Source organism: Enhydra lutris, unplaced genomic scaffold (assembly GCF_002288905.1).
Source record: "Enhydra lutris kenyoni isolate GAN:26980312 unplaced genomic scaffold, ASM228890v2 scaffoldscaffold12, whole genome shotgun sequence".
NCBI lineage: Eukaryota > Metazoa > Chordata > Mammalia > Carnivora > Mustelidae > Enhydra > Enhydra lutris.
Genome location: NW_019154096.1, coordinates 61957474 through 61982641, shown reverse-complemented (window position 1 = coordinate 61982641; position 25168 = coordinate 61957474). Strand labels below are relative to the sequence as shown.

Here is a 25168-nt window from a genome sequence, read left to right as displayed (position 1 = left end):
ACTATAGAAAACAGTATAAAGGTTCCTCAAAATATTAAAAACAGAACTAGCATACAATTCAGCAATCCCACTCCTTGGTATTTATCTGAAGAAAATGAAAACACTAACTCAAAAACATATATGCACCCCCATGTTCATTGCATTATTTAAAACAGCCAAGATATGGAAGCAACCTAAGTGTTCACGGATGAATGAAGAGATAAAGAAATTTCAGTACACACACACACACACACAGGACAGCATTAAGCCATAAAAAAGAATGACATCTTGTTTGTGACAATGTGAATGGACTATCAGAGCAGCATGCTCAATGAAATAAGTCAGATGGAGAAAGACAAATACATCTTATATATGGAATCAAAACAAACACCAAGCTCAAAGATAAAAAGGAAAGATTGATGGTTGCCAGAGGTAAAGGTTAGGAGGTGGCAAACTGGGTAAAGGGAATCCAACGGTATAAACTTTCCAGATATTAAATAAGTCAGTCATGGGGATGTAAGATACAGCATGGCAACTACAGTTAATAATATTGTATTACATATCTAAAAGTTTTTAGGAGAGTAAATCTTAAATTGTCATCACAAGAAAAAATATTCTGTAACTACGTATGGTGATGGATATTAACTAGACTTAGTGTGGTGATCATTTTCCAATATACAAATATTGAATATTATGTTGTACAACTAAAACTAATATAATGTTATATCAATTATTCCTCAATAAAAAAGATCATCCTTAAAATAATTACGGTATTTAAAGATAAACATATTTTAATAAATTCTGGCTATATACACATATAAATCTATAGATAATATATTTAAGCGCATTAAGAACAGTTTTTAATTGTTCTTAAATTAAAGTGGATGCTTCTTAAAGTGGATGCTTTAACAATCTTGCCTGCTTTAACTTTTTCCTACTAAATAGAGAATGTTTCAACTGGTATTAATATTTCTTCTAACCTTGGGTATTATTTTTAATAACTTCATAGTATTAACAGTTAATCAAAGATACACTATTAAAAAATGAAACCTTTGTTAGGCTGGTACCAATTAAATAGAAAATTCTACAGTAAATATCCCTACAACTATGCTTTCATGGACATTTATGATTATTTCTTTAGGATAAAGTGCTAAGAGTATGCATGGCTCTAAGATATTTGTTATCTAATACAAATTGTCCTGATGTATCATTATCAGTTTAGACTCCAACAGCAAGTAACAAGTAAGTGTTCTCCATACTAATAAAGAAAACACAAATATTAGTGTAAGTACTAATAATAGCAGCTTTTCTCCCCCTCAAAACAAAGAGAGGCTTACCTTCATATTCAGCTTACTTAATACTTTTGCTCTGGAGAAAATTCCAAATGGGATTTTGTTGATTCGATTGTGTTCCATGTTCAGGGAATAGATGGTGGAAAACTGAGATGGACCACCTACTGGGTATAACTGGAAGCAATTTCTAGCTAAGGTCAAACTATTCAGTTTCACAAGACTTGATAAAAGACTCTGTAAACAAAATAAACATACAAATTAGAATTGTAACAAGATTATTCCATAGAATACAGAGCAGCAGTCATAAATGCCTCGAAGGGCCTTCAGGTAACAAATGACAGAGACTCACTGTTGGGCTAGCTCTGTGATACCTTAGAGGGAGGACAGTCACTACTCAGCTTTAGCTAACTATTGCCTTACAGGACTATGGAACAAATAGATTTCCAGATTTTACAGGAAACAGAAAAACTCATATAAAATCTGATTTTTATTCCTTGGCTTTAGCTTATATAGAACACTATAAAGAAGGGGGACCTGGGTGGCTTAGTCAGTTAAGTGTCTCTTTTGATTTTGGCTCAGGTCATGATGATTTCAGGGTCATGAGACTGAGCCATGCTGACTGTGGAGCCTGCTTGGGATTCTCTCTCTCTCCTTCTGCCCCTCCCTCATTTCCCCCCTCTAAAAAACAAAGCACCAAAAAAAACCACTCTATAAAGAAAATATGTCTGAGGGTAAGCAGTATCTTGAGTGGCCAGTTTGAGAACCTTATAAAGCAGAATCTTTGGCATCACACAGTCCTGAGTCTGAGTCCTGGCTCTGCCACTTGCTATGTGACCAATCCTATTCAGGTCCGAGTTAATTATCCTCTAAATTATTATTAAGATTAACATAATACTGACTCAGAGTAAGTTGTTATTCAGTAATTTAATGGCTCCTTTAAAGAATATTCAGAAGATAATAACACTTCCTGATATTATGTAATAGTGTTTTTCCATATGGTAAGATTTCAGAGGGAAATATGCATCTATCAAAGAAGTATTTAGTACAGATACTACCCCCATATCCCTTCACTTCAGCCTCCCACCACCTAACCACAGTGCTAGAGTTTAGGTATTACAAAAGAAACTCTGCCATTAAAATGACTAAAACCTATTTAGAGAAATAAAGCACAAAGATGGGAAAAAGAAAACAACACATAACTGTATATAATCAATAATAAATTATATGTAATATAATTATATTATCTTGCTTTTCTAAGTCTGCTTGAAGGAAGAACATCAGCTTGTTAGAAATGCAGAGCTTTCAGTCCTATTCCTACCGAATTGATATGAATCTTAACAAGATTCCCAAGTGAACTGTATGCACACTAATGTGTGAGAAACACTGGTATAGGCTATAAAACAACTCTGAATCCTAGCTCTATTTTTCAGTGGCTTGTGACTTTGGGCAAACTATTTCTCCAAACCTTAATTTGTTCATTTGTAAAGTGATGATGCCTTGTTTTGTTAGACTGTAGTGAAGACATTTTAAAGAGATAAAATACATAAATAGCTTTACAATCTCTAGCATATAATAAGTGCTTAAATTTTAAGTCCCTTCTCTAAATTTAAAGAAAAGAAGAAATACTAGAGTAACTGGAAAAGCAGGAAGGAGACTGAGAGTGAGCTAGATCTTGAAGGATGAAAAAAAAATTTAAATATTCAGAGAAGTAGTAGAAACATTCTGGATTGAAGTAAAGACCCAATCAGAGAGGAAACAAGCTGTGTGAGGTATGTATGTGTTTATATTTTAAATAACGTTAAAATATCAGCTGTATAGCAGGAGGAAACTGAAGACTTAGTACTTGAGGTGTCAGTCGATTCGTAGGACCAGCTGAAAGAATGAAATAACTATGTAAGTGAAGGTATAATTATATGGTGAACTGAAACTTGTTCTTTATGCTGAATGTTAAGAAGCTTTCAACATTTGTCTACTGATGTACACAGATAAAAGGAAAAGCTCAGGTAAGAGTGCTGAGAACACTTTGCATGGCAGTCAATTCTGGAAAAATGCCTACATCCTACTTTACTGAAAGTATATGAAATTCTGAGTCTCATGGTAAAAATTTTTTTTATTATTCTTACATGTAGCTAACTTTACTGACATTCTTTGAAAAAAATTGCAGAAATCTGAAAAGAGGCAACAACAAGGCAACTCTCCAACCTTTCACTCTTAGGGCATATAATGAAGCTATGAAGTTGCTTATCAATTCCTTAAAGTCAGACACATCTGGATCCCCATCCTAGGTCTTCCACTTACCAGTTACGTGGCCTTTGGTGAATTAGACAATCAGTATATTTCTTACAGTACTCTCAGGAAAATAAGATACAAATCTGGCTAAAAACATAACTTATCTTAAGTCTTATTACCCTTCCTATTTGATAATACCCCAATAATTAATACAATTATAGTGAAGATTCAAATGGGATAATCCATGTAGAATCCCTAGCCTTACACCTTGAGCATATGTACTTAAATTTAATAAATTCCTTTTCCTTCTATGTGTCTACATTAAAACTAGTCCATTTTCAGAGAGTCGTCAAAAAACCAAAAAACGATATGGTCATTTTGCCAGCTCTGATTTCAGCAGTGAAGCCCAACTGAAAACCACTTTCCTGATTGTGCACGCCTCACCCAGCTTGAATATCTAGTTAAGTGCTGTCTAATGGATTTTGTTGTTTTCTTTATTGTGCTTATTATAAATGCAGATAATTACATATTTGCATTAGGAATATGCTGTTTCCAAAGCACATAGACTCCTTTTAAATAAGACTTAATCCTTTCCCAGATTTGGACAGGACCAATCAAGGGCTTCCCCCATAGCTTCTCCATCTGAAAAAAGGCCACTTTAAATACATGCATGTGGGAATGAAAACGCATACACATTGTGCAAACACACACACAGACACTTCTTCCACAGCCAGACTGAAGGGAGCTGTCTTCTTCATAATTCTTTTACTAAAAGTAAATCTTGACTAATTTTAGTCACAAAACATTATATATGAGACTAATTAGCACAATGTCTGTATCCTAAGAGGTACCCAATAACTATTAGTTTTCCTTCACTGATAATCAGATATAAAAATAAATTTTAAATTTTCTCACTTCTTGAAATTTAATATACACCCAGTCTTTATGTTCAGCCTGACATTGTAAAAGCAGTCAATTTTACTTAAACTCACAAATCACACCTAAAAAAATCCCAGTAAGGTCTAATTATTGTGCTAATTACTGTTAGAAAAGGAGATGACTTTAAACAATAGAACCCCACCCATCTTTACCATTCTAAATTACCACTAGCGAAGAAAGACAAAAATCCAGACAGTCTAGTTGTCAGGGCTATCTCTACAATCTGTGGATTCTATCCTTAATCCCGTTTAAACTGCAGGTGAGATACTGTCACAGCAGTTTTAGTGAACTGGTCCATCTTAGCAAATACAATCCTGAAAAACTGATTTTTGTATTCTGAGGTTTTCTAAAAACCCAAACACCCAGAATAAGAGAAGCAAAATTAATAGGTACTTTTTTCTGTATCCCTATAGAAACAAATCAATCATATACATTTATTTTATAAACTAACTGCTACAAGCCTATAGCTTTATATACGCAAACTGTTCTTTATAAATCATATCTAAAAACATTTGCCCAACGTACCTTTACTTTTTTTTCCTTTTAATATCTTTATTAACATATAATGTATTATTAGCCCCAGGGGTACAGGTCTGTGAATCGCCAAGCACCTTTATTTTTAATTCAAACACACACACACACACACACACACACACACACACAGAAAAACTAGAAATAGAGTCACTTATAGAAAGCAGTTTTAACTATTAGAAAAAAAGACGTTTTGCAAAGCTCAATCAGTAAGCCACAAGTCCATTCTTTTGTTAGAATAATACAGTAAGACATAATGCTTGAATAACCGTAAGCAAACATACAAGTTGTGGGTATGCTAAAATAATAATATGCAGCAAAAGAATAAAATAAAAGAGTACTGCATTCTGCCCAAAATAAGCAAAAATATTTTTTCATAGAACAAAACCCAAATTAAAAATAATGTGTTAAGAAGTAACAAATTTTGGTGACTGGTATATGCTAAGTAAGTTTTAATATTATTGTATAAACAGGGTAATAATCTGGATCATGGAAGTATTACAGCTAATATTAACATGATTAATAAATAGTGTGTTCTATATAGCTTATTCTTTTCGTGAACCATATTTTCAACAGCACTTTTTTAAATAACCGAATTGGGTGGGGTAAGTTGAGTTTTAAAACCAACCATACAACTTTTCCTTAATAGCTGCTACTGTCAGTTCCAAAATGACGTGAGAAAGATTTACATGATGATTACAATGGGAATGTAGCAAACTGATTTCTCACTCTGGTTTCTCCCTTCTATATAGAAAAAAGAAAAAATTAGTATGTTCCTACAATCATACCTATTCTTTCTTCTCTGGAGTATTTATTTTAGTGGTAGCTAAATGTCTGTAGCATACTCATTATTTAGACAATCTCAATAATCAAGTTATCCACTCAGCTGTAAAGATTTACCACCTCTCACCTCTGGTAGAGCAGAAATGTTATTGTTCTCTAAATTTAGCTCTTCAAGGGCACTGCATTTTGCCAGTGATCTGGGTATTGCTGACAGTCTGTTGTATCTCAGACCAAGACGACTTAAACTGGACAGGTTTCCTGTGAATAAAAAAAAGGAATTTTTTTTAATCTGATAAACTTGTTAATTTCCTTTCTGACTTCAAATTACAACTGCTGGTATCAGGTTTAAATGTCACATGTAGTGTAGCCAGCCTCTAGTTTTAAATTAAACAATATTACCAGCATTAAAGAATTACAGATGTATATGCTTGTGTCACACTTAACTTTTGGAGACAAATATTGTGATGTCTTTTAACTTTCATCATCTTTTTTTTCTTTTTTTTAAAGATTTTATTTATTTATTGAATACAGAGAGAGAGAGATCACAAGTAGGCAGAGAGGCAGGCAGAGAGAGAGGGGGAAGCAGGCTCCCCCCTGAGCAGACAGCCGGACCTGAGCCACCCAGGCGCCCCAAACTTTCACCATCTTTCTGAAGTTTGCTCATTTCTTTATTTTTGCTTTGATCATTTTTCAAAAAGTTGCTGAATAACTTTCTTTCTTAGATGTAACACCACTATAATACTTACAGAAAATATTTATTAGCTTATAGCATAAATTAAGCCTTGAAACCCTAGAAGGGCAGTCACTATGCCTCATAATCCTATCTAGTTATCATCCATCTGCATCTTTCCCTCTTGCTGAAGAAATCAGTGATTCAAGTTATAAGAAATCACTATATCAAGCTAATTTTTACTCTTTACATCTTCAAGGCAAAAATTCATTATTGATAATGAAAATATTCTGATAATTAAATACCGTAAGTATAGCCAGCTATAATGCAGAAAAACTTAGCAAACATTTCAGTTCCTGTAGGAACTGTAATTGGAATTATTCCAGAGGTATACTGTTTTAATTTACATTACTTTCTTATAATAGTGTCTGGAAACTGGGCCAAGAGTTTGCTGGTTCTGTTTAAGTAAGACTCCATTAGGCAGGCAGAAAACTGAATTTAAAGGCAACAATAAAAAACTATCTCTTAGCAAAGACAAGTTAATTTTGTGTTTAAAATGCTTTCTAAACTGCAGCACCGGGGTGACTCAGTCAGTTAAGCGGCTGCCTTCGGCTCAGGTCATGATCCCAGGGTCCTGGGATTGAGCCCACATCGGGCTCCCTCCTCAGTGGAGAGTCTGGTTCTCCCTCTTCCTCTGCCTGCCGCTCTGCCTACTTGCGCTCGCTTGCTCTGTCAAATAAATAAAATCTTAAAGAAAAGGAAAAAAATGCTTTCTTAATTAATGAAGGATGTTTCACTAAATCTTTCTAATGATATTCTGGTAAGATACGTCAATTTCGGAGTGGGGAAAAACAAGCTGAGGATTAGATGACTTTCCAAAGCCCCAAAGAATTTAGAGATTAGAAGTAAGGGCAAGAACATTGTTATCACTGCACTATGACACTGAATATGATACAAATGTTTCTTAAAAGTTGGGTCTGCAGAAAATAAAATAATCTGCTTTGTGGTGAAGTATAATTATATTCATATTTGTAGTGGCAAAAAAAAACAGGGACAACCCATTTATTCAAGGATATATGAAGAATTATTTAAACTGGAGACACCACAGTGTCAAGAGACAAAGAATTCTGTGTTATCTATGTGACTCGGGGCAAGTTACTTAACTGAATCTATTTCCTCATCCATAAAGTGGGGATACCAAATACTTGATAGGGTTGTCTAAGGGTTAAATACAACATGTGTAAGATATGTAGCACAATGACTGGTACATACATTCAAAACATGACTTTATTCTGTAGTATATGTCTGTACTCTACTATATTTTATACCTATAAAATTATGTTACAAAAAATTTTAAGATGTGAAAGATTATGATGTTAAGTGAAAAAAGATAAGAAAAATTATGCATTTTGTATGATCTCAACAATGTAAAAAAAACAAGTAGAAAAGAATGGAAAGAAAACATTCAAACTAAGTTATCTCTGCATGGTAGAATTATGGAAGATTAATTTTTTTTTCTGTGAACTTGTCTTTTTCCTAATTTTCTACAGCTTTGCCATTTAAAAACATTTTGATAAAGAAAAAGTCTGTAATTATGAAGTCATTTTAATTTAAAAGAATGCAATATCTTTATACCATTCTCTTTTTGAATGAATATTTCACATCATGGAGACGTTGTATACTAACGTAGAGGTAAGAACATTCAGACATTTTACATTGTGAGGCTTATCTTCTCCATAAAGTGTAGATACGAGCTAAATTATGAAAAAAACAGAGCATAGTGGTTTGAATTCTTAAACAAGCACCCTGATTAAAAAAAGAGATGAAAAAACACCTAAGAAGCAGCTTATAATAAGAGCCATCTGAGAATAATAAGCACAGACTCTAGCGTAAGATAATGTGAAGAGACTTATCAAAGCCACCACCTAGTTAGTGGCAAAACTAGGATCAAACTCAGCTGGCTCCTTGCAACAAGTAATCATTCTTCAAGATCTTCACGGACTGTGCTCCAGTTAGCTTGCTGCCTCTTGACACAGAAGCGTATGTTCACTCTTACTCCCAGGCTATCTGTCCATACTACTGTGCTGATGGAAAGCATTTTTACTCCATACTGAGTCCAACACACTTGTTCGTGAAGCCTTCCCTGGCCATTCTATCAAGATCTCATGGATCTCCCTATAAATCGGACTCATGACTGCATATTGTTTTCACTATAAAATGGCATCTAATTATACTTGTTTTTATGTTGTCAGTCATTTCATGGATTAGTAACCTTCCCCCAACAGGCTGAAAACCCTTTAAGTAAGAAACCTTATATATTTCCATCTCCCCAGAGAATGTTTCAGTGCTAAGCCCACAGCAGGCATTCATTCGTATTTTCTTAATTAACTGCAGAAGCTAAAGCATTTTCACTATTCATCCTTCTCTCCATTAGGAACAAAATGTTTAATCTTAAAACTGTATGAGGTGGTTTTCTTTGACCCGTTCTCATTTTAAAATAGGGAGGGAAGGAAGAAATCAGTATTTTATCATTTGCCTATCCCATGCCCACTATAGCTACAACAAGGCCGGTAATGGTGGACATTTTCGTACAAGCAGTGATAATATCTGATTTTAAAAAACTTCAAAAATCTTATGGTAAAATTTTAATTTGCTGTATGAAGTTGAAGACAGAAAAGGCAGTCAACCTTAGTGGGGAAAAAAAACAACAACGGAAGACAGACCATCCCTTTCTTTCCTTCATACCACTGCTTCCCCTATGGAAGAAGCCTGGTTCCATGTAAAATGGCTGAAGCATTTACCAAGGAGTCGCTGCAATCTGCCAGTTGAAGAGCAGCACAAAGACCCCATATTTTTGCTCGAACTGACATCTCTCATTCAGTCACTGTTTAGAGCAGAGCGGTACACAAATACAGTAGTTTAAACATGATTTATTCTCATTAAAACCTAAAAGCTTTCTCTAATAACAAAGATGAGTATAACAAATTCTAAATACTTATCAACTCAAAAGCCCAATAGAACCAGATTCCCGAAATTTCTCTTCGAAAAGCAAAATAACTCTTGAACTTCTCACTTTTAAAATCAGAATAGGTTTCTAGAATTTAAAAATTACATGAAAATGATGTAGTGAAACCACCACATGACTTTACCTAGTACTAAAATTAGTGGTTACTTAAACAAAAATAGTACCTCCATCTTTCCTAAACTTTTTCTTTCTTTTTCTCCACCCCCCCCCCAACCTTTTTTTTTGGTGTGGTAGAAATTGAACTTTAAAAAATGCAACCTAGGAGAATATGCTATTCTGATGAGAAACTCACGTGTGCAAAGCTCTTATCACTTTACTGAGAGCACGGCACGTTAAGTCATCCACATTTTGCCAAAATCCATGACTCTCAACAAAATAAAAGAGGTGAAAAAAAAATTAAGGATAAAATACCCAAATTCTCTTGTGCAAGGAAAAAAGCTGGACATCAGAAGTGTGACATTTTCTTTCAGTGATTGGTTTTATCATAAACTAAACTGCAACTAGAAATCAAGCCATGGCTTGCTTTAATGTTGAGCTATGTGACTAAGAAAGAAAATCAACATTGCTGAGCTTCTGTGTATAAATGTAGGCTGATCACTGCCACTCACTGGCATTTAGCTTTTAAGTGCTTAACTTTGACTGTAAGTTGTTCTGTGCTCTGCTCTGACAGCTTGCTTTCTTATGCTGTCAGATTTTTAAATTACAGCAACATCAAATGGCTATGAATTAAAATTAGACGCTTTCAATTTCAGCAAATATAATCAGCATCTTTAGGTTAATTCAGTATAACTTGAGTGAAACTCAACTCAAATGATCTTAATTTTATTTTAACAAAGTAGCAAAAAAAAAAAAAAAAATCAACAGAACAGGCACACAGCTCTAACAATGAAAATAATGTCAACGGTATTTTTTTTTTCCAGAAACACTGAACCAAAAAACTGAAAGCAAACTGAAAAGCAAGCAATATAAAAATTCTTAAATGTCAAAAACCCAAAAGAATGCCACCATTAAAAAGAAAACTAGTAAAGGTGTTATATGAATCTGAACTGTAATTACCTAAAACCTAATTACTTAAACTCTACTTGTTGATATAACCGTAATTACTGTATCATTTCTTCAGAGCCCAGTGCAACAAAAGACCTCTGTGAATTGTTCTGTGCTCCAGCCTTGAAGGCAAGTTCTTGTTGCAGATTTCTCTATCTCATTTGAGAAGAAATAGAAAACCAAAGTTTTTCCTACTTGAGACCTCTAACCTCCCCCCCCACCTATAGTTTCATAAAATCACTACAGATCACAGGAGATTTAAGATCCAAGTTCATAGTTTGAAACAAAATGACTGCTGTTATGAAGTTTAATATTTTTCTTTCGTTCATAAAGGACTCTTGAATTAGAAAATATTTACATGAAAGAGAATATAAGTTTTATTCAACAGGGTAGACTAACGGTTAAGTCAGAGAAACTATAAATATGTTTTGAAGTACTCTCTCACTTAACTACAACCAGCTGTCCCCTCCTTACTTCCTTCTGCCACTTCTCCACATCCTGTGAGCTGTCAGGGATCCTAGCACTGCTCAGCCTGGATGTAAATGGCAGTGAGTACTGCGCCAAGGAGTGAGAAACTACTCTAGGAGTGTTTGTGTTAAATAAGGAAAGGGGTAAAAACATCTCGGTTTACTTATAAGAAAAAAGAAAAGGCAAGGAAATAAAGTGATTTTTGGAAAACTTGATTATCAGGTGACAGTTAAAAGATCTCATTTCAATTGTGAGTTTACAGCAACTTTCTTTAAGTCCAGGGAAAGGCGAGTAGGGCAGCTGCTGCAGGACTTACATCAACTGTGCAGGATAGATGTGGATTTTTTTTAAAGTTATACTTTTCAAGAAGTAGAACAGGAAAAGACAGGAAAAATATCAGGAAAATTATATTCTAATAAAGTTTACCACTAAATGTTTTGGGTGAATTTCTCTTCTCTGATAAATGAGAGGGAGAATCTCAAAGGTCAATCAATTAAGACATGATTTGTAACAGACTAAGACCCAAATGTTTGAATTTCTCACCAAATCTCAACCTTCTGCTATACAATCAAAATACTGGGGATGAGAGAGAGATGGAAAAGGCAAAAGAATTTTTAATATACATGGTATATAATAAATGACAATATAAAAAATTTCAATAAATATTACTCACTGCTATTATTTGGATTAACAGCTATAAATACTCCATTTGCTGACAACTATCCAAAGCATGTAAAAATAAATATTTACAATTTTCTTATTGTTAATGTTTCAGTCCTTATTGATTTCCAATGCATATTTGTAATCTGATCATGCAGAATGTTCTAGAAGCCAGGCATTTATGTTATTCTGAGATAACACCTTAACCACAACAGATTAATAATGAAGCTAAATGCTTTCATATTAAGAAACATACTTAAAATACAGTAATTCTGGCAGGAAAGATATATAAAATTAAGAAAGCCAGGAGAAAGAAGTATACATGGAAAAGTGATCCTTTGTCAGAGGAAGTGAATCCAAAAGACTGTGACCCTAGTCCTCGAAAATGGAAGATCTTTATCACCCACAACCACCACCTATGCTTCTCTGTTTGCCAGGGCTATTCATTTTTGCACTCTAATTTCATCCCCATTCCATTATTATTTGACACAACACAAATACAGACACATGCATAAAACATTAAACAAAATACTGCTGGACTATTTGAAAGAAAGAACAGCGCTGACTAATAACAATGCCCTGTATATATCCATTTGATCAGCTGAAAGAGTACAGAAAATTATGTGGGTATTTAGGAGAAAGAGTCCTGAGCAGAAAGACCAAGAGGAATAAAGGCCCTGAGGCTAGAACTTGACTGATAGACTTAAGGAGCAATAAAGTGTTCAGCATCAATCATATCCTAAGAAATACACAGTGACTAAGCATTGGTGACAGGGATAAGAATATTAACTTTATCACATTTCAAGCATCTTTAATTTTGGTTCCGTCTGATTTGTAGTAAACAAACTTTATTTTTCTTTCCAAAACTTCTGCTCAGCAGGGAGCCTGCTTCCCTTCCTCTCTCTCTCTGTCTGCCTCTCTGCCTACTCGTGATCTCTGTCAAATAAATAAATGAAATCTTTTTAAAAAAATGATGTTTCTATAAAAAAAAGATTATCCATTATTCTTTTCCCTTTACTGTTGCAACTAGTTGGTTATTCAAAATAAGCACACTTACAGACATATCTTGCAATGTAAGAACATACAACAGAAGCTAAGTGTGTCTATGTAATTCAAGAAAACTATAAAAAGTATATAAACTATATAAAACTATCAAAATTGAACCTATATTTTGATTGGCTCAGAGTATCCCAGGGAATAGGACTCTGAAAAATCAACACTGAGAAACATAATGGAGTTCTTAAATTTCAGAAAGAAAGGAAAGTACTCTGGGTGGCCAGGCAAAAAGATTAAGTCACAATGGGAAAAAATTGGACTGGCTTCATACTTTTGTACATTCAATGCCAGAAGACAGTACAACCATGTCTTAGTTTTACTAAGATGCTTAAGGAAACAAAGCTGGACCCAATGATTTTTATATCCATCCAAACTGTTCAAGTATAAAGGTTACAAACATTCTATAACTAGGGAACTATTTATTTATGAACCATTTCTGAGAAAACTCCTGTGAGACTGACTTGAGCCCACCCAGAGATGACTGGGACAACTATGACAACGCAGGACTGTTGATGAACATTAAGAAGAAAAACTACAGATCAGGATAACAAGATATACCATAAATGTTACATGTCCCAAAAAGTGTCATCTGACAAAAATTAGGAGGGGAAAAAAAGACAAAAAAGGACAGGTAGTAGAATAAATGCACTGGTTGCCTCACCTATGTCACTCTACTCAACAAAAGAAAAGTAAATTAGAAAGTATTCTGAACAGAAGAAAAACACAATAGATCAGGATTGGTGAAATGCTACTAAAGCAGTACATAAGGGGAAATATATAGCACTAAATGCACACATGAGATAAAATCTTCAATGTAAGAACATACAACACAAACTATATTGATATGTCATTCAAGAAAACTCATGAAAAAACAAAAAAACAAAAAATTCACATCAATGACCTCTAAACTTCCACCATAAGAAACTAAAAAATAAAACTCAAAACACATAAAGGGAAAAAATTAAGGTCAAAGTGGAAATCAGTGAAATAAAAGTCAGAGAAACAATACAGAAAAATCAGTAAAATTTAGAGATAATCAATTAAATTGACACAATTCTAACCAAACAGTTAAAAAAAAAAAAAATCTAAGTTACTGATACCAGGAATGAGAGAAGTTGACATTACAACAGATTCTACAGACATCAAAATAATAAGGGAATATTATAAACAATTTTATGCCTATTAAATGTGACAAATGAAATGGACCCATTCCTTAAAAAACATAAATGATTAAGTTTGCTCAAGAATAAAGTGGGAGGGGGGGCGCCTGGGTGGCTCAGTGGGTTAAAGCCTCTGCCTTCAGCTTGGGTCATGATCCCAGGGTCCTGGGATCGAGCCCCACATTGGGCTCTCTGCTCAGTGGGGAGCCTGCTTCCCTCTCTCTCTCCGCCTGCCTCTCTGCCTACTTGTGATCTCTCTGTCAAATAAATGAATAGATTCTTTAAAAAAAAAAAAAAAGAATAAAATGAGGGTCGGGGCTCCTGGGTAGCTCAGTCGTTAAGCGTCTGCCTTCAGTTCATGATCCCAGGGTGCTGGGATAGAACCCCAGATCGGGCTCCCTGCGCGAGGGGAGGCCTGCTTTTCCCTCACCCATTCCCCCTGCTTGTGTTCCCCTCTCTCGCTGTATCTCTCTCTGTCAAATAAATAAATAAAATTAAAAAAAAAAAAAAGAAAGAAAGAAAGAAAAGAAAAAGAATAAAGTGAGGGGCACCTGAGTGGCACAGTTGGTTAAGCCTCTGACTCTTGGTTTCAGCTCAGGTCGTGATCTAAGGGTTGTGGTGGAGTCTCATGCAAGGCTCCGCGCTAAGTGCAGAGTCTGTTTAAGACTCTCTCTCTCCCTCCCTCTCTCTCTTTCTCTGCCCCTCCTCCCTCTCTCTAAAATAAATCTTTAAAAAATAAAAAAGTGACAATCTAAACAGCTCTGTATCTATTAAAGAAATTGAAAATTTTTTAAAGATTTATTTATTTATTTTAGAGAGAGAGCGCAGGGGAAGGAGCAGAGAACCCTCAAGCAGACTCCGCACCAACACAGGGTTCGATCCCAGGACCATGAGAGATCATGACTAGCGGCAAAATCCAGTCCGCCGCTCAACAGGCGCCCCAAAATTGAAAATGTTTTTTTAAAAGCGTACCTATAAAGAAAAACCCTGGCCCCACTGACTTCACTGATAAATCTTACCACATATTAAAGGAAGAAATAATGCCAATTTTATACAAATTGTTTCCCCAAACTGAAGAGTACAAATCACGTTCCTACTTACTATATGTGGCCAACATTACCCAGAAACTGAAACTAGACAAAGAACAGATTTTATAACATTATATGTCACTATATGGTACATCCAAAGCAATTAAGTAAATCTAATTTTTAAAACTTCTACCAGAATGTAACTTTTTCATTATGTCTTCTTGAACATCAATCACATTATCTGGGTTTTTTGTCAAGTTCAGGGAAAGACTGTAGAATTATATTTTATTTTGTTTCTTCATTATATTACCTCTATTCTCGTTCTAGAACTTCTAGTCCTTTCTCTCATGACTCCTCATCACTTACTTTGTATCCTTCTATTTTTTTCTTCTAGATTCTAATGGACTTCTTACACTTACCCTACACATTTCTATTTTGGTCTTTGGATGTGTTCATTCTATTACACAGTATTTCCCATTAAATTAAACTTTATATGGCAAAGGTATTTCTAAGGAATGTATTATTTCCTTTTTTTTGCACCAGTCTGATCATGTTTTATAAATGCAATAAATATCTTTTCTATGCTCTTTTTCTTCTAGGTTCACTTTTCTTTGTTCATCCTGGCCATTTCAATAGATTTTAAGATAGAAAAGCAAGGGGGTGCCTGGGTGGCTCAGTCCTTAAGTGTCTGCCTTCTGCTCAGGGTCCTGGGATTGAGCCCCATATCAGGCTCCCTACTCAGCAGGAAGCCGGCTTCTCCCTCTCCCACTCCCCCTGCTTGTGTTCCCTCTCTCGGTCTCTCTCTCCGTCAAATAAATAAATAAAATCTTTAAAAAAAAAAAAAAAAAAGAAAAGAAAAGCAAGAAATAATTGTGTGCAGTCTTTACTGATCCAGAAATCAGATTTTTTTATTTATATAGGAAATCTGGTAAAATTCTTAAGAATATAGTAGAATAATTCACTGTAAGTTGTACACCATCTTGCCTTTCAGAAATAAATCTAATGCAGGTAACTAGATAACTAGAATACTTAGTCTGTTGCTACTACAAACAGTAATGTGATATAAAGAACTTGGGGCCAAGAATCAGGAAGATACAGGTTCTAATGGATAGCTATTATATCCTAAAGAAGTCTCAGATTAGTTGTCCTGCCACCTAGAACAGTTTATTGTAACATATTAAAAAACTCCTTAATAATTGCTTCTGTTTCAAGTAATGATAGACTAGCTAATTCAGATAAACCCTCCCACCAAAAAAAGTTAAATATACTTCCAAAACAAAAATCAGAGAGCTAACAAGATAATGACTAATTACCAGGCCAGATACCAGCTGGAAACCCAAGAAATAAGCAAATAATGGAGAAAATTTTGTCCTAAGAGTGCTTCTCTAACTGGAAGACACAGCTGATAAGGCATGTTTTTCTGCCTAGAGTCAAAATCTACAACCAGCCAAGGGTGGGAAGTCTAGAAATCAGTACCAACTGGGATACTACAGGGCTCTCTCCCCAGCACTAAGGGTAAACCAGAGGTAAAATAGTCCTCCAATCAGTCTACAGACTACCTGGGAATGACCTGGGGGACCAGAAAAATTTCAAACCTTAGGATACAGATGGATTCAAGTGGTCACTTAGGTACCTGACAGAAACAAACAAAAATCCTTCTGGAGAAAGATATCACCGTTCTAGGCCTCTTATGATATAATAACAGAACCTCATAAATGTTCATTACTGCAATTACAAAAATTAAGTCCAGGTGTAATTTTCCTAAATAAACATTACAGTATCCTATAACACAACAGTAACTAAAAAGGTGTCCGAACTTTTAAAAATTTGCTTTACTGTTTGTATAAATTTATGGACATTTAGAAAAATAAAACTGTGTAAATACAAAACATTTCATAGCAAGGACACTTCAACTTTTTGAGTCTGGCTAAGTCTTTGAAACACATTTTGTACTTCAAGGCATCTCTTCTCTTAGCCCCTTCAACAGTGGAAATGAACAAGCTTTAAGTTACACTGCCCATGTTTAAAAGACTAAACAGCAATGGTTTTATTTTTTCAGTATGTTTGCTTTAGCAAAGAAGAGACCACACCTTATATAATAGCACGCAACATTCTGAAATAAGCAAAAACAAAAACACACCCATTCTGCAATTTCAACAGTTATAATAAAATATATACTCAATATTCAATATTCCAAATTCTATCTTCTTTATAATCTGATCAAATTCATTTCCTAAAACCTACTTAGAAATGGAAATAAAAAGTCTTGCTATTTTGACAATAGTGAATTTTAATCTTTTAACTTTTATTATAGAAATGCACCAAAAATAGTCTTTCTAATGTTCAGGTAGCTATAAATGACTATCAATATAATCCATACCTATAGTATCTGGGAGGTCTAGCAGTTCATTGTGCTGCAAGTCAAGGTTGGTTATCTGTGTGCAGTTTCCAATCTCCTTTGGGAGGTGTTCAAGTTGATTGTGAGCTACATCCAGCGTAATGAGGTTACATAATTCACCTGTAAAATTGGCCAACATAAAAATTTAACAAGAATTATTAAAGAATACATTAAGTAATACTGAAGGAAAGAAAAAAAAAACCTCTTCATTTTCTATATCATAATTATACCTTTATGGAAAATGTAAAAATCAAACACAAGCTCTGAAACTTATTAGAAAAGGACATCTTAAAATATTGAATCATTATGTTGTATGCCTAGAACTAATGTAATCTGTCAATTATACCTCAATAAAAAAAGAAGAAAATGACATCTGATAAAGTTAAAAATATAAATGACCGCCAACTAATATTACACATGTAGTTTTAAATAACCAATTCAACCACATTTATGTGTGTATATTCCATAATTTAAGTAGCACTCACTAATTTTTTTTAACCAAATTCAACACAGTAATATATTAGATTCATCTTGAATTCAATTTGACGGTCACCTTCTACCTCAAAATATATATATAAAATCTCAAATAGGCATATGTTCTGTTATATAAATATACAAAGTGAGATTATAAGTCAAAAACTGCTTCTAGATTTTAATAGTACTCCACAAGGATAGAAAATAAGGTATATTTCTCCACATTCTAGTTGAAAGGGCTGTACTGGCAATTTAGATTATTCTTAGTGTTATTCTGCAACATTCTTGCAGAATTCTTTATTCGAACGTACTGTTCAAAAACTAAATTGTAACAGCTACATTGGTTCTCTCATGACTTCCCTTTTTTCCCAAAGGCATTAGTTAATAAGTTAATAAGATAAGCAAATAAAGCGCATGAAACTGAAAAAACAATGCGCCTAGGGCACATTATTAAGCCGTATTACTATAAACACAGGTAACAAAGAGAAAACAGGTAAACTGAATTTCATCAAAATTAAAAACATACGTGCATCAAAGGACACTATCAAAAGAATGAAAAGGCAACCGAAAGAAGGGAGAAAATATTTGCAAAAAGGATTAATATCCAAAATAAAAGATCTCTTACAATTCAGCAAGTCCCCAATTTATAAATGGTTAAAGAACTTCAATAGACATTTCTCCAAAAAATATACAAATGGCCAATAAATACATGAAAAGATGCTCGACATCACTAATCATTAGAATAATCAAATCAAAACCACAATGAGACACCACTTCACACCCACTAGAATGGCTATAATCAGAAAAACAGAAAATAACAAATGTTGGCAAGGAGGTGGAGAAACTGGACCCTTGTGCTTTACCACCCAGGTTTTCAGGGTGAAGACAGAAGAAAAATCCTTTCCTGTTTTTCCCTAGGCATTGCATATTCCAACTGCAGAAAATCAAAGGCAAAGACAAAATTTTGGAAGAAGTTAGAGGATAAAAGCACCTTACTTTTGGAGAAACAAGGATAAAAACCATATATTCAGACTTCTCTTCAGAAAAGCATGTAAGCAAACAGAGAATGCAATGAAATATTTAAAGTCTTGAAAGAAAAAAAAAAAAACAAACCCAACCAACCTAAAGTCTGTATCCAATGAAATTATCCTTCCAAGTAAAAGAAAAATAGACTTTCTCAGACAAACAAAAATTGAGGGAGTTTGTCACCAGCAGACCTGTCTTACAAGAATACGAAAAGAAGTTCTTCAAAAAGAAGGAAAATGATATAGGTTAGAAACTTGGATCTATATAAAAGAAGAGCATTGGAGAAGTAATAAAGGTAAAATATTTTCTCACTTTTTTTTTTTAAAGGCTTATTTTTGCTAGAGAGAGAGAGCAGAGAGTGAGCACACTTGGGGGAGGAAGGAGCAGAGGAAGAAGCAGACTCTCCTTTGAGCAGGAAGCCCAATGTGGGACTTGATCCCAGGACCCCAGCTGGGATTACGACCTGAGCTAAAGGCAGATGCTTAACGACTGAGCTACACAGGTGCCCCAAATATTTTCTTACTTTTAATTGATCTAACAGATATTGGTTTGTTCAAAGTATTAGTAGCAACAATATATTAGATGATTACAGATTAAGGATAAATGAAATGAATGACAGCAATGTTATAAGGGACAAGAGGGAGGAACTGGGAATATTCTGTTTTAAGGTAACCGCATAACCCCTATGAAGTGGTACAGCATTATGTGAAAGCAGACTTATAATCAGCTATAAATGCATACTGTAAATACCAGGATGACCACATACATACAAATAAAATTAAAAGAAGTATAAGCAATATGTTAAGAGAGAAAATGAATAAAATGTTCAATTAAAACCAGATAAGGCTGGGGCGCCTGGATGGCTCAGTGGTTAAAGTCTCTGCCTTCGGCTCAGGCATGATCTCAGGGTCCTGGGATCGAGCCCGTGTCATGCAGCCCCGCGTCATCCGGCTTCCTGCTCGGCAGCGAGCCTGCTCCTCCCCCTTCACCGCCTGCCTCTCTGCCTACTTGTGATCTTTGTCTGTCAAATAAATAAATAAAATCTTTAGGAAAAAGTAAAACCAGATAAGGCAAAAAAAAAAATGATGAACGACAAAAAGAAGTTCAGCTAATAATAATAGTTACAAATATAACTGATATTTATCCAACTCATCAGTAAACACTGTAAATGTAAATAATCTAAATGCACCAAATAAAAACCAAGAGACTGTCAGAGAGGATAAAAGAAAAAAGACTCAACTGCATGTTGTTTTCAAAAAACTCACTTTAAATTACATAATGGTAAATCGAACAATTCTCCAAAACATAACAATCATTAAAGTTTGTATACCTATTTATCTCTGTATCTAGTACAGTGCTTAGTACATAGCATCATGTTAACTTAAAGATTAAAAGAAGATAAACTGAGGAAGATAAAATTTGGATTCTAATACTCTTAAAGCCAGAGGTAATAAAATACTTTTTTAAAATTTGCCATCATCTTTTCTAATAAATATTTGAAATTTAGTACCTATGAAAATAACTTCTACTATTCTAAAGAAGATACACAAGCCCAAAAGTGTACAGAGTTGAGGCAAGTAAATAAAACAAACTGGAAGAAGACTATGACTAACTTTACCCATTTGGAACAGCTAGGATTCAACTCAGATCCATTACCACTATATTGCAGGACTTTCAACTTCAGTACCATGACATTTTGGACTGGGTAATTCTTTGCTATATGAGGCTGTCTGGGGCATAAGCAGCACCCCCAGCCTTTACTCATTAGATGCCAATAGCACCTCCCAAATAATAACAATCAAAACTGTCTCTAGACATTAACAAATGTCCTCTGTCACAACACTGCAAAAATTGCTCTCAGTTGAGAATCACTGCTACATTGGAGTAAGAAAGTTCAATACCGTCCAATCCTCACATTTTTCAAACGAAGCTGGAAATCTAGATCTTCAAATAAAATCTTCAAATGCTAAAATGCTAACAACTAATTCTTAGGTTAAAACAGAACAAAACACTGTGTTACTGAACATGTTTGTGGGCTTTTTTTCAGTATTCAGGATGCCAGTTTGACATCTCTGAACATAAAAACAAATTAGTTACTAACATTTTAGGACAGAAATTTGCATATGACTACCTAATATTAAAACTAAGAAGTGTTTTTAAAAAGCAAAATATAATCATCAAGACTCAATTAAGTTAAACTTTTTTGATTTGTGTAAGTCACCACCTGGCAACTGGATTATTTTAAACATATATTCTCTCCAGAAAGTTATCCTCCAGCAATACAACTCTCTGCAAAGTCAGGATATCATGGTAATAGCGAGACATTAGGAATAGCATCACCTAATAACACTAATACTTCTTTCTCACAATTTAGTAATCCCTAAATATTCTCAAAGTGCTTAAAACTCAGGAAATGTGATTTAATTTTTTTAAACAGCACAGAAAAAAATAACATGATTTTAAAATCTGGTCTGTTAGTCCCTGAAATACAGTACACTCAAAATGAAATTACCTGTATTATTGGGAGTAAAATCTCAAAGTTATTTTAGGCTTTCCCCGACATCTACATATAAATTTTAGGAACCACGAAGAACATTTTCAGAATAGATTTTGTTCAGTCCAAAGAAAAAGTCTAAGAAACTTCAGGGAAGTTTATAATTTATACATAGTTCCCATAAAAATCTAAAATATTTTCAAAACTAATCCAAAACTTTGTATTTAATGCAATTAACAAAACATTTTTAATGTTGGTGGAGGGATGTGTTTAAGATCTCTTTTCTTTGGAGTAAACACTCGTAACTGCCCAAGCTCCTCTTGTCCATAGTCAAATAATTAGAAACATTTGAAAATTGTGAATATATGACAAATTCTGTATTAGACATTGTGTCAAGATAAGAGCCTACATTATAATTTGTAAGTAATTCAAATATTAAATATATAAGCAGTTCATGAAATACTTATACACAACTTGTTATTTCTATACTCTGTCCAGCTACATAGTACTTTTAAACATGTTTCACCACATAGGATTCAAATATGATAAAAACAAGACAAAACAATATGTAAATCCATCCCAAATGGTTCTCAAAGATAATAACTAAGGTTTAAAAGTGACTTGTCTCTGAATGGGTTTAAGAGTGGTTTTTATTTCCTACTTTATTCATTTGTATTTTGTGATTTTTCTTCATTTTGTACATTTTTTTATTCAAAGAGAAAAAAGGGAGATTCAAAGAGGTAAACACTAGCAGTCTCTCCTACACTGTTCACAGAAGAGCATTTTCTGACCCATAACAGAAGTTCCCCATCTATGGAGCAGATATATCTTTTAGTGAAAACAAATGCATCATGCTATCATACTGTTAACATCAGCCATTAATATTACGCATCTTATGACTCATATTCCACACTCATTAAGCAATCTTTTGATTTTAAATTTGACTTCCCACACATTTGCCTACAGAGAGAACATGGACTTCATTCATTTATCCACTCTACAAATGCTTATGAAACACTTACTAGACACTATCCCAGAGGATGAGGATGCAGTATAGAAGAAAAAAAAAAAAAAAGATAAAATGCCTGCCTCCATAGAACTTATATTTTAATAAGGAAAAAACAAATTAACAAGTAATCAAGCAAGGAAGTATTAAGAGCTATCAAAGAAAATAAAGCAAGATAAAAATAAAAGAGTGTGATGGGGAAAGAGAGTGAAGGTGTTGGTAATAAGTAAAAGGGAAAGAAATGCTGATGAAGTATCATTTGCAAACAGACCTGTGCTTCAGGGTTCTCTCTCCCTCTGACCCTTCCCCTGCTCCTACATGCTCCCGCACTCTCACACTCCTGCGTGTTTCTCATTCATTCTCTCTCTGGAATAAATAAATCTAAAAAAAAAAAAAAAAAAAAAAAAAAAAAGAAAGAAAGAAAGAAAGGAAGGAAGGAAGGAAGGAAGGAAGAAAGAGAAAGAGAAAGAAAAGAAAAGAAAATGGACCCAAATAATGGGAGAGGGAAGAAACAATGAGAATTCTCGGGGAAGAATGTTCCAGGCTGAGTGAAGAACAAGCACAAAGGCTATGAGGCTATAGAGTTCAAAACGCAACAGAAGGTCAATGTGGCTAGAATCATGATTAAGGAATCAGGTGGTAGGAGATAAAGTAGCCCTGGATCAGATCCACTGATCTGATCTGTAGGCTAAGATAAAGAGTTCAGCTTTGACTAAGAAATGAGTGGTAATCGTAGTAAGAGTGTTTATTATTGTTTTTATAGTTTTATAGTTTATAGTTTATAGTTTCAGGTTTACAGAAAAACTACACAGAAAGTACAGAGGGAAAAGTTCCCATAGATCCTTTCCCCTGCACAGAGTTTCCCCTATTAACATCTTCCATGAAGTGGTACATTGTTACAGTTGATAAATCAATATTGATACATTAATATTATTAACTGAAAGTTCATATTTTATATTAGCATTCACTCTTTGTGTTGCCCAATTCTAGGGGCCTTGATAAATATATAATATGGTGTACCCATCATTACAGGTATCATATAGAATAATTTAAATAGGGGCACCTGGGTGACTCAGTCAGTTAAGCATCCAACTCTGGTTTCAGCTCAGGTCATGATCTCATGGCTGGGGGATCTAGCCCCACATTGAGCTTTGTGCTCAGTGCAGAGCCTGCTTCAGATTTTCTCACCCTCTCCCTCACTCTTTACCTCAAATAAATAAATAAAATCTTAAAAAAAAAAAAACAAAAACCTAGCCTAAAAATCCTGTGTTCCATCTACACACTCACCCCTCTTTCCCTCTCCCAGAGCCCCTAGAAACCACTGATCTTTTACTTTTACCTAAGCCAGAATGTTAATATATAGCTGGAATCACATAAGATGTAGACTTTTTCAGATTGGCTTCTTTCATTCAAAAATATGCACTTAAGGTTCCTCTATGTCTTTTAGTAGCTTGATAGTTCATTTATCATTTATCATTTTTTTTTTTTTTTTTTTTTTTTTTTTTTGTAGAAAAGAATATTTTATTGAAACAGTTTCTCAATTAACAATGGACCAAAGTACAATTTGACTCAAACCTGTCCAACCAGCCTCAACCGCTAGTGAAAGAACTCAAACATACAGGACGGGGTGGGACCCTGCGGTCTTATTTCTGCCAATGTGGCAAAAAAATTTATCACTGAACAATATTCCATTGTATGGTTTTACCACAGTTTGTTTACCCATTCATTTACTGAATGATATCTTGGCTGCTTTTAATTTTTAACAATTATGAATAAAACTGATAAAAACATTTTGTGTTGTTTTTTGTATGGACATGTTCTCAACTCATTTGGGTAAATAACTAGGAGCATGACTGATGGACTGTAATAGTAAGACTACGTTTAGCTTTGAAAGAATTTGCCAACTGTCTTCCAAGTGTCTATACCATTGTGCATTCTCACCAGTGACAAGTAAGAGTTTGCATCTACATTTGGTGTTGTCAGTGTTTTGGATTTTAGCCATTCTAATAGGATGTAGTGATGGTGGTGGTATTTTGAAAGAATCTTACAGGATATAAGAGAGCCTTACGGAAAAGCAATAATAATGTGATAATGTTTTCCCTCAAAAAATAAACTCTATCCTGGAAAATTAAGATCTACATAAAAACATATACAAGTAGAATGCTGTAAACATAAAGTAGGAAGTATATAGGGGCACCTGGGTGGCTCGTCAGTTAAGCAACTGACTCTTGATCTCAGCTCAAGGCTTAATCTCAGAGTCATGAGTTTGTGGAATTTACTTAGAAAAAAAATTTTAAAAGTAGGCGGTATAAACACATACACAAAGTGATGGACAGGGAGCGCCTGGCTGGCTGTCACTGGAGCATGCAAGTCTTGATTTCAAGATTGTGGGTTCAAGCCCCACATTGGATATAGAGATTACTTAAAAATAAAAATCTTAAAAAAAAAAAAAAAAGGGTGGGCAAATAGAGAAGGAAGATTCTGGCTGGGTGGATTAGGAAAAGCTAGATTTAAAAAGATGGTCAGAAACAAAGACAAGATGATGGAAGGAAAGAAAGGAAGGAAAGGAGGGAGGGAGGAAGAGAGAAAGAAAGAAGAAGGAAGAAGGAGAAGAAATAATAATAAGAGGTAATCAGGGAGGCAAGAAAATCATAGACTCCAATTCTTTTGTTAGGGATATATTCAACAGAAATGAGTCCATATATTTACCAAGAGACTTATATTACAGTAACATAGTAGCACTATTTGTATTAGCTCCAAATTACAAAGTACCAAACAACAGAATGGATAAATAAATAGTGGCATACTCACACAATGAGATACTATGCAATAACAAGAATAAACTATCTTTAACTACATACACCAATTATGATGAATAATGCCAAGAGGAGAATTCAAACACAAAA

At 34.3% G+C, this 25168-nt stretch overlaps 1 protein-coding gene across 3 annotated transcripts in view; it reads right to left on the bottom strand.

Moving 5' to 3' along the window:
• Positions 1–25168, bottom strand: part of LOC111144870 (SHOC2, leucine rich repeat scaffold protein) — a 91489-nt gene that overhangs the window by 9430 nt on the left and 56891 nt on the right. For all 3 annotated transcript variants that reach the window (XM_022499432.1, XM_022499433.1, XM_022499434.1), the window contains exons 3-5: positions 17245–17382; positions 5881–6011; positions 1317–1505 (exon numbers count right to left, since the gene is read on the bottom strand). In XM_022499432.1, coding sequence (XP_022355140.1) covers positions 1317–1505; positions 5881–6011; positions 17245–17382 — 458 coding nt within the window. The remainder of the gene's footprint in view (positions 1–1316; positions 1506–5880; positions 6012–17244; positions 17383–25168) is intronic.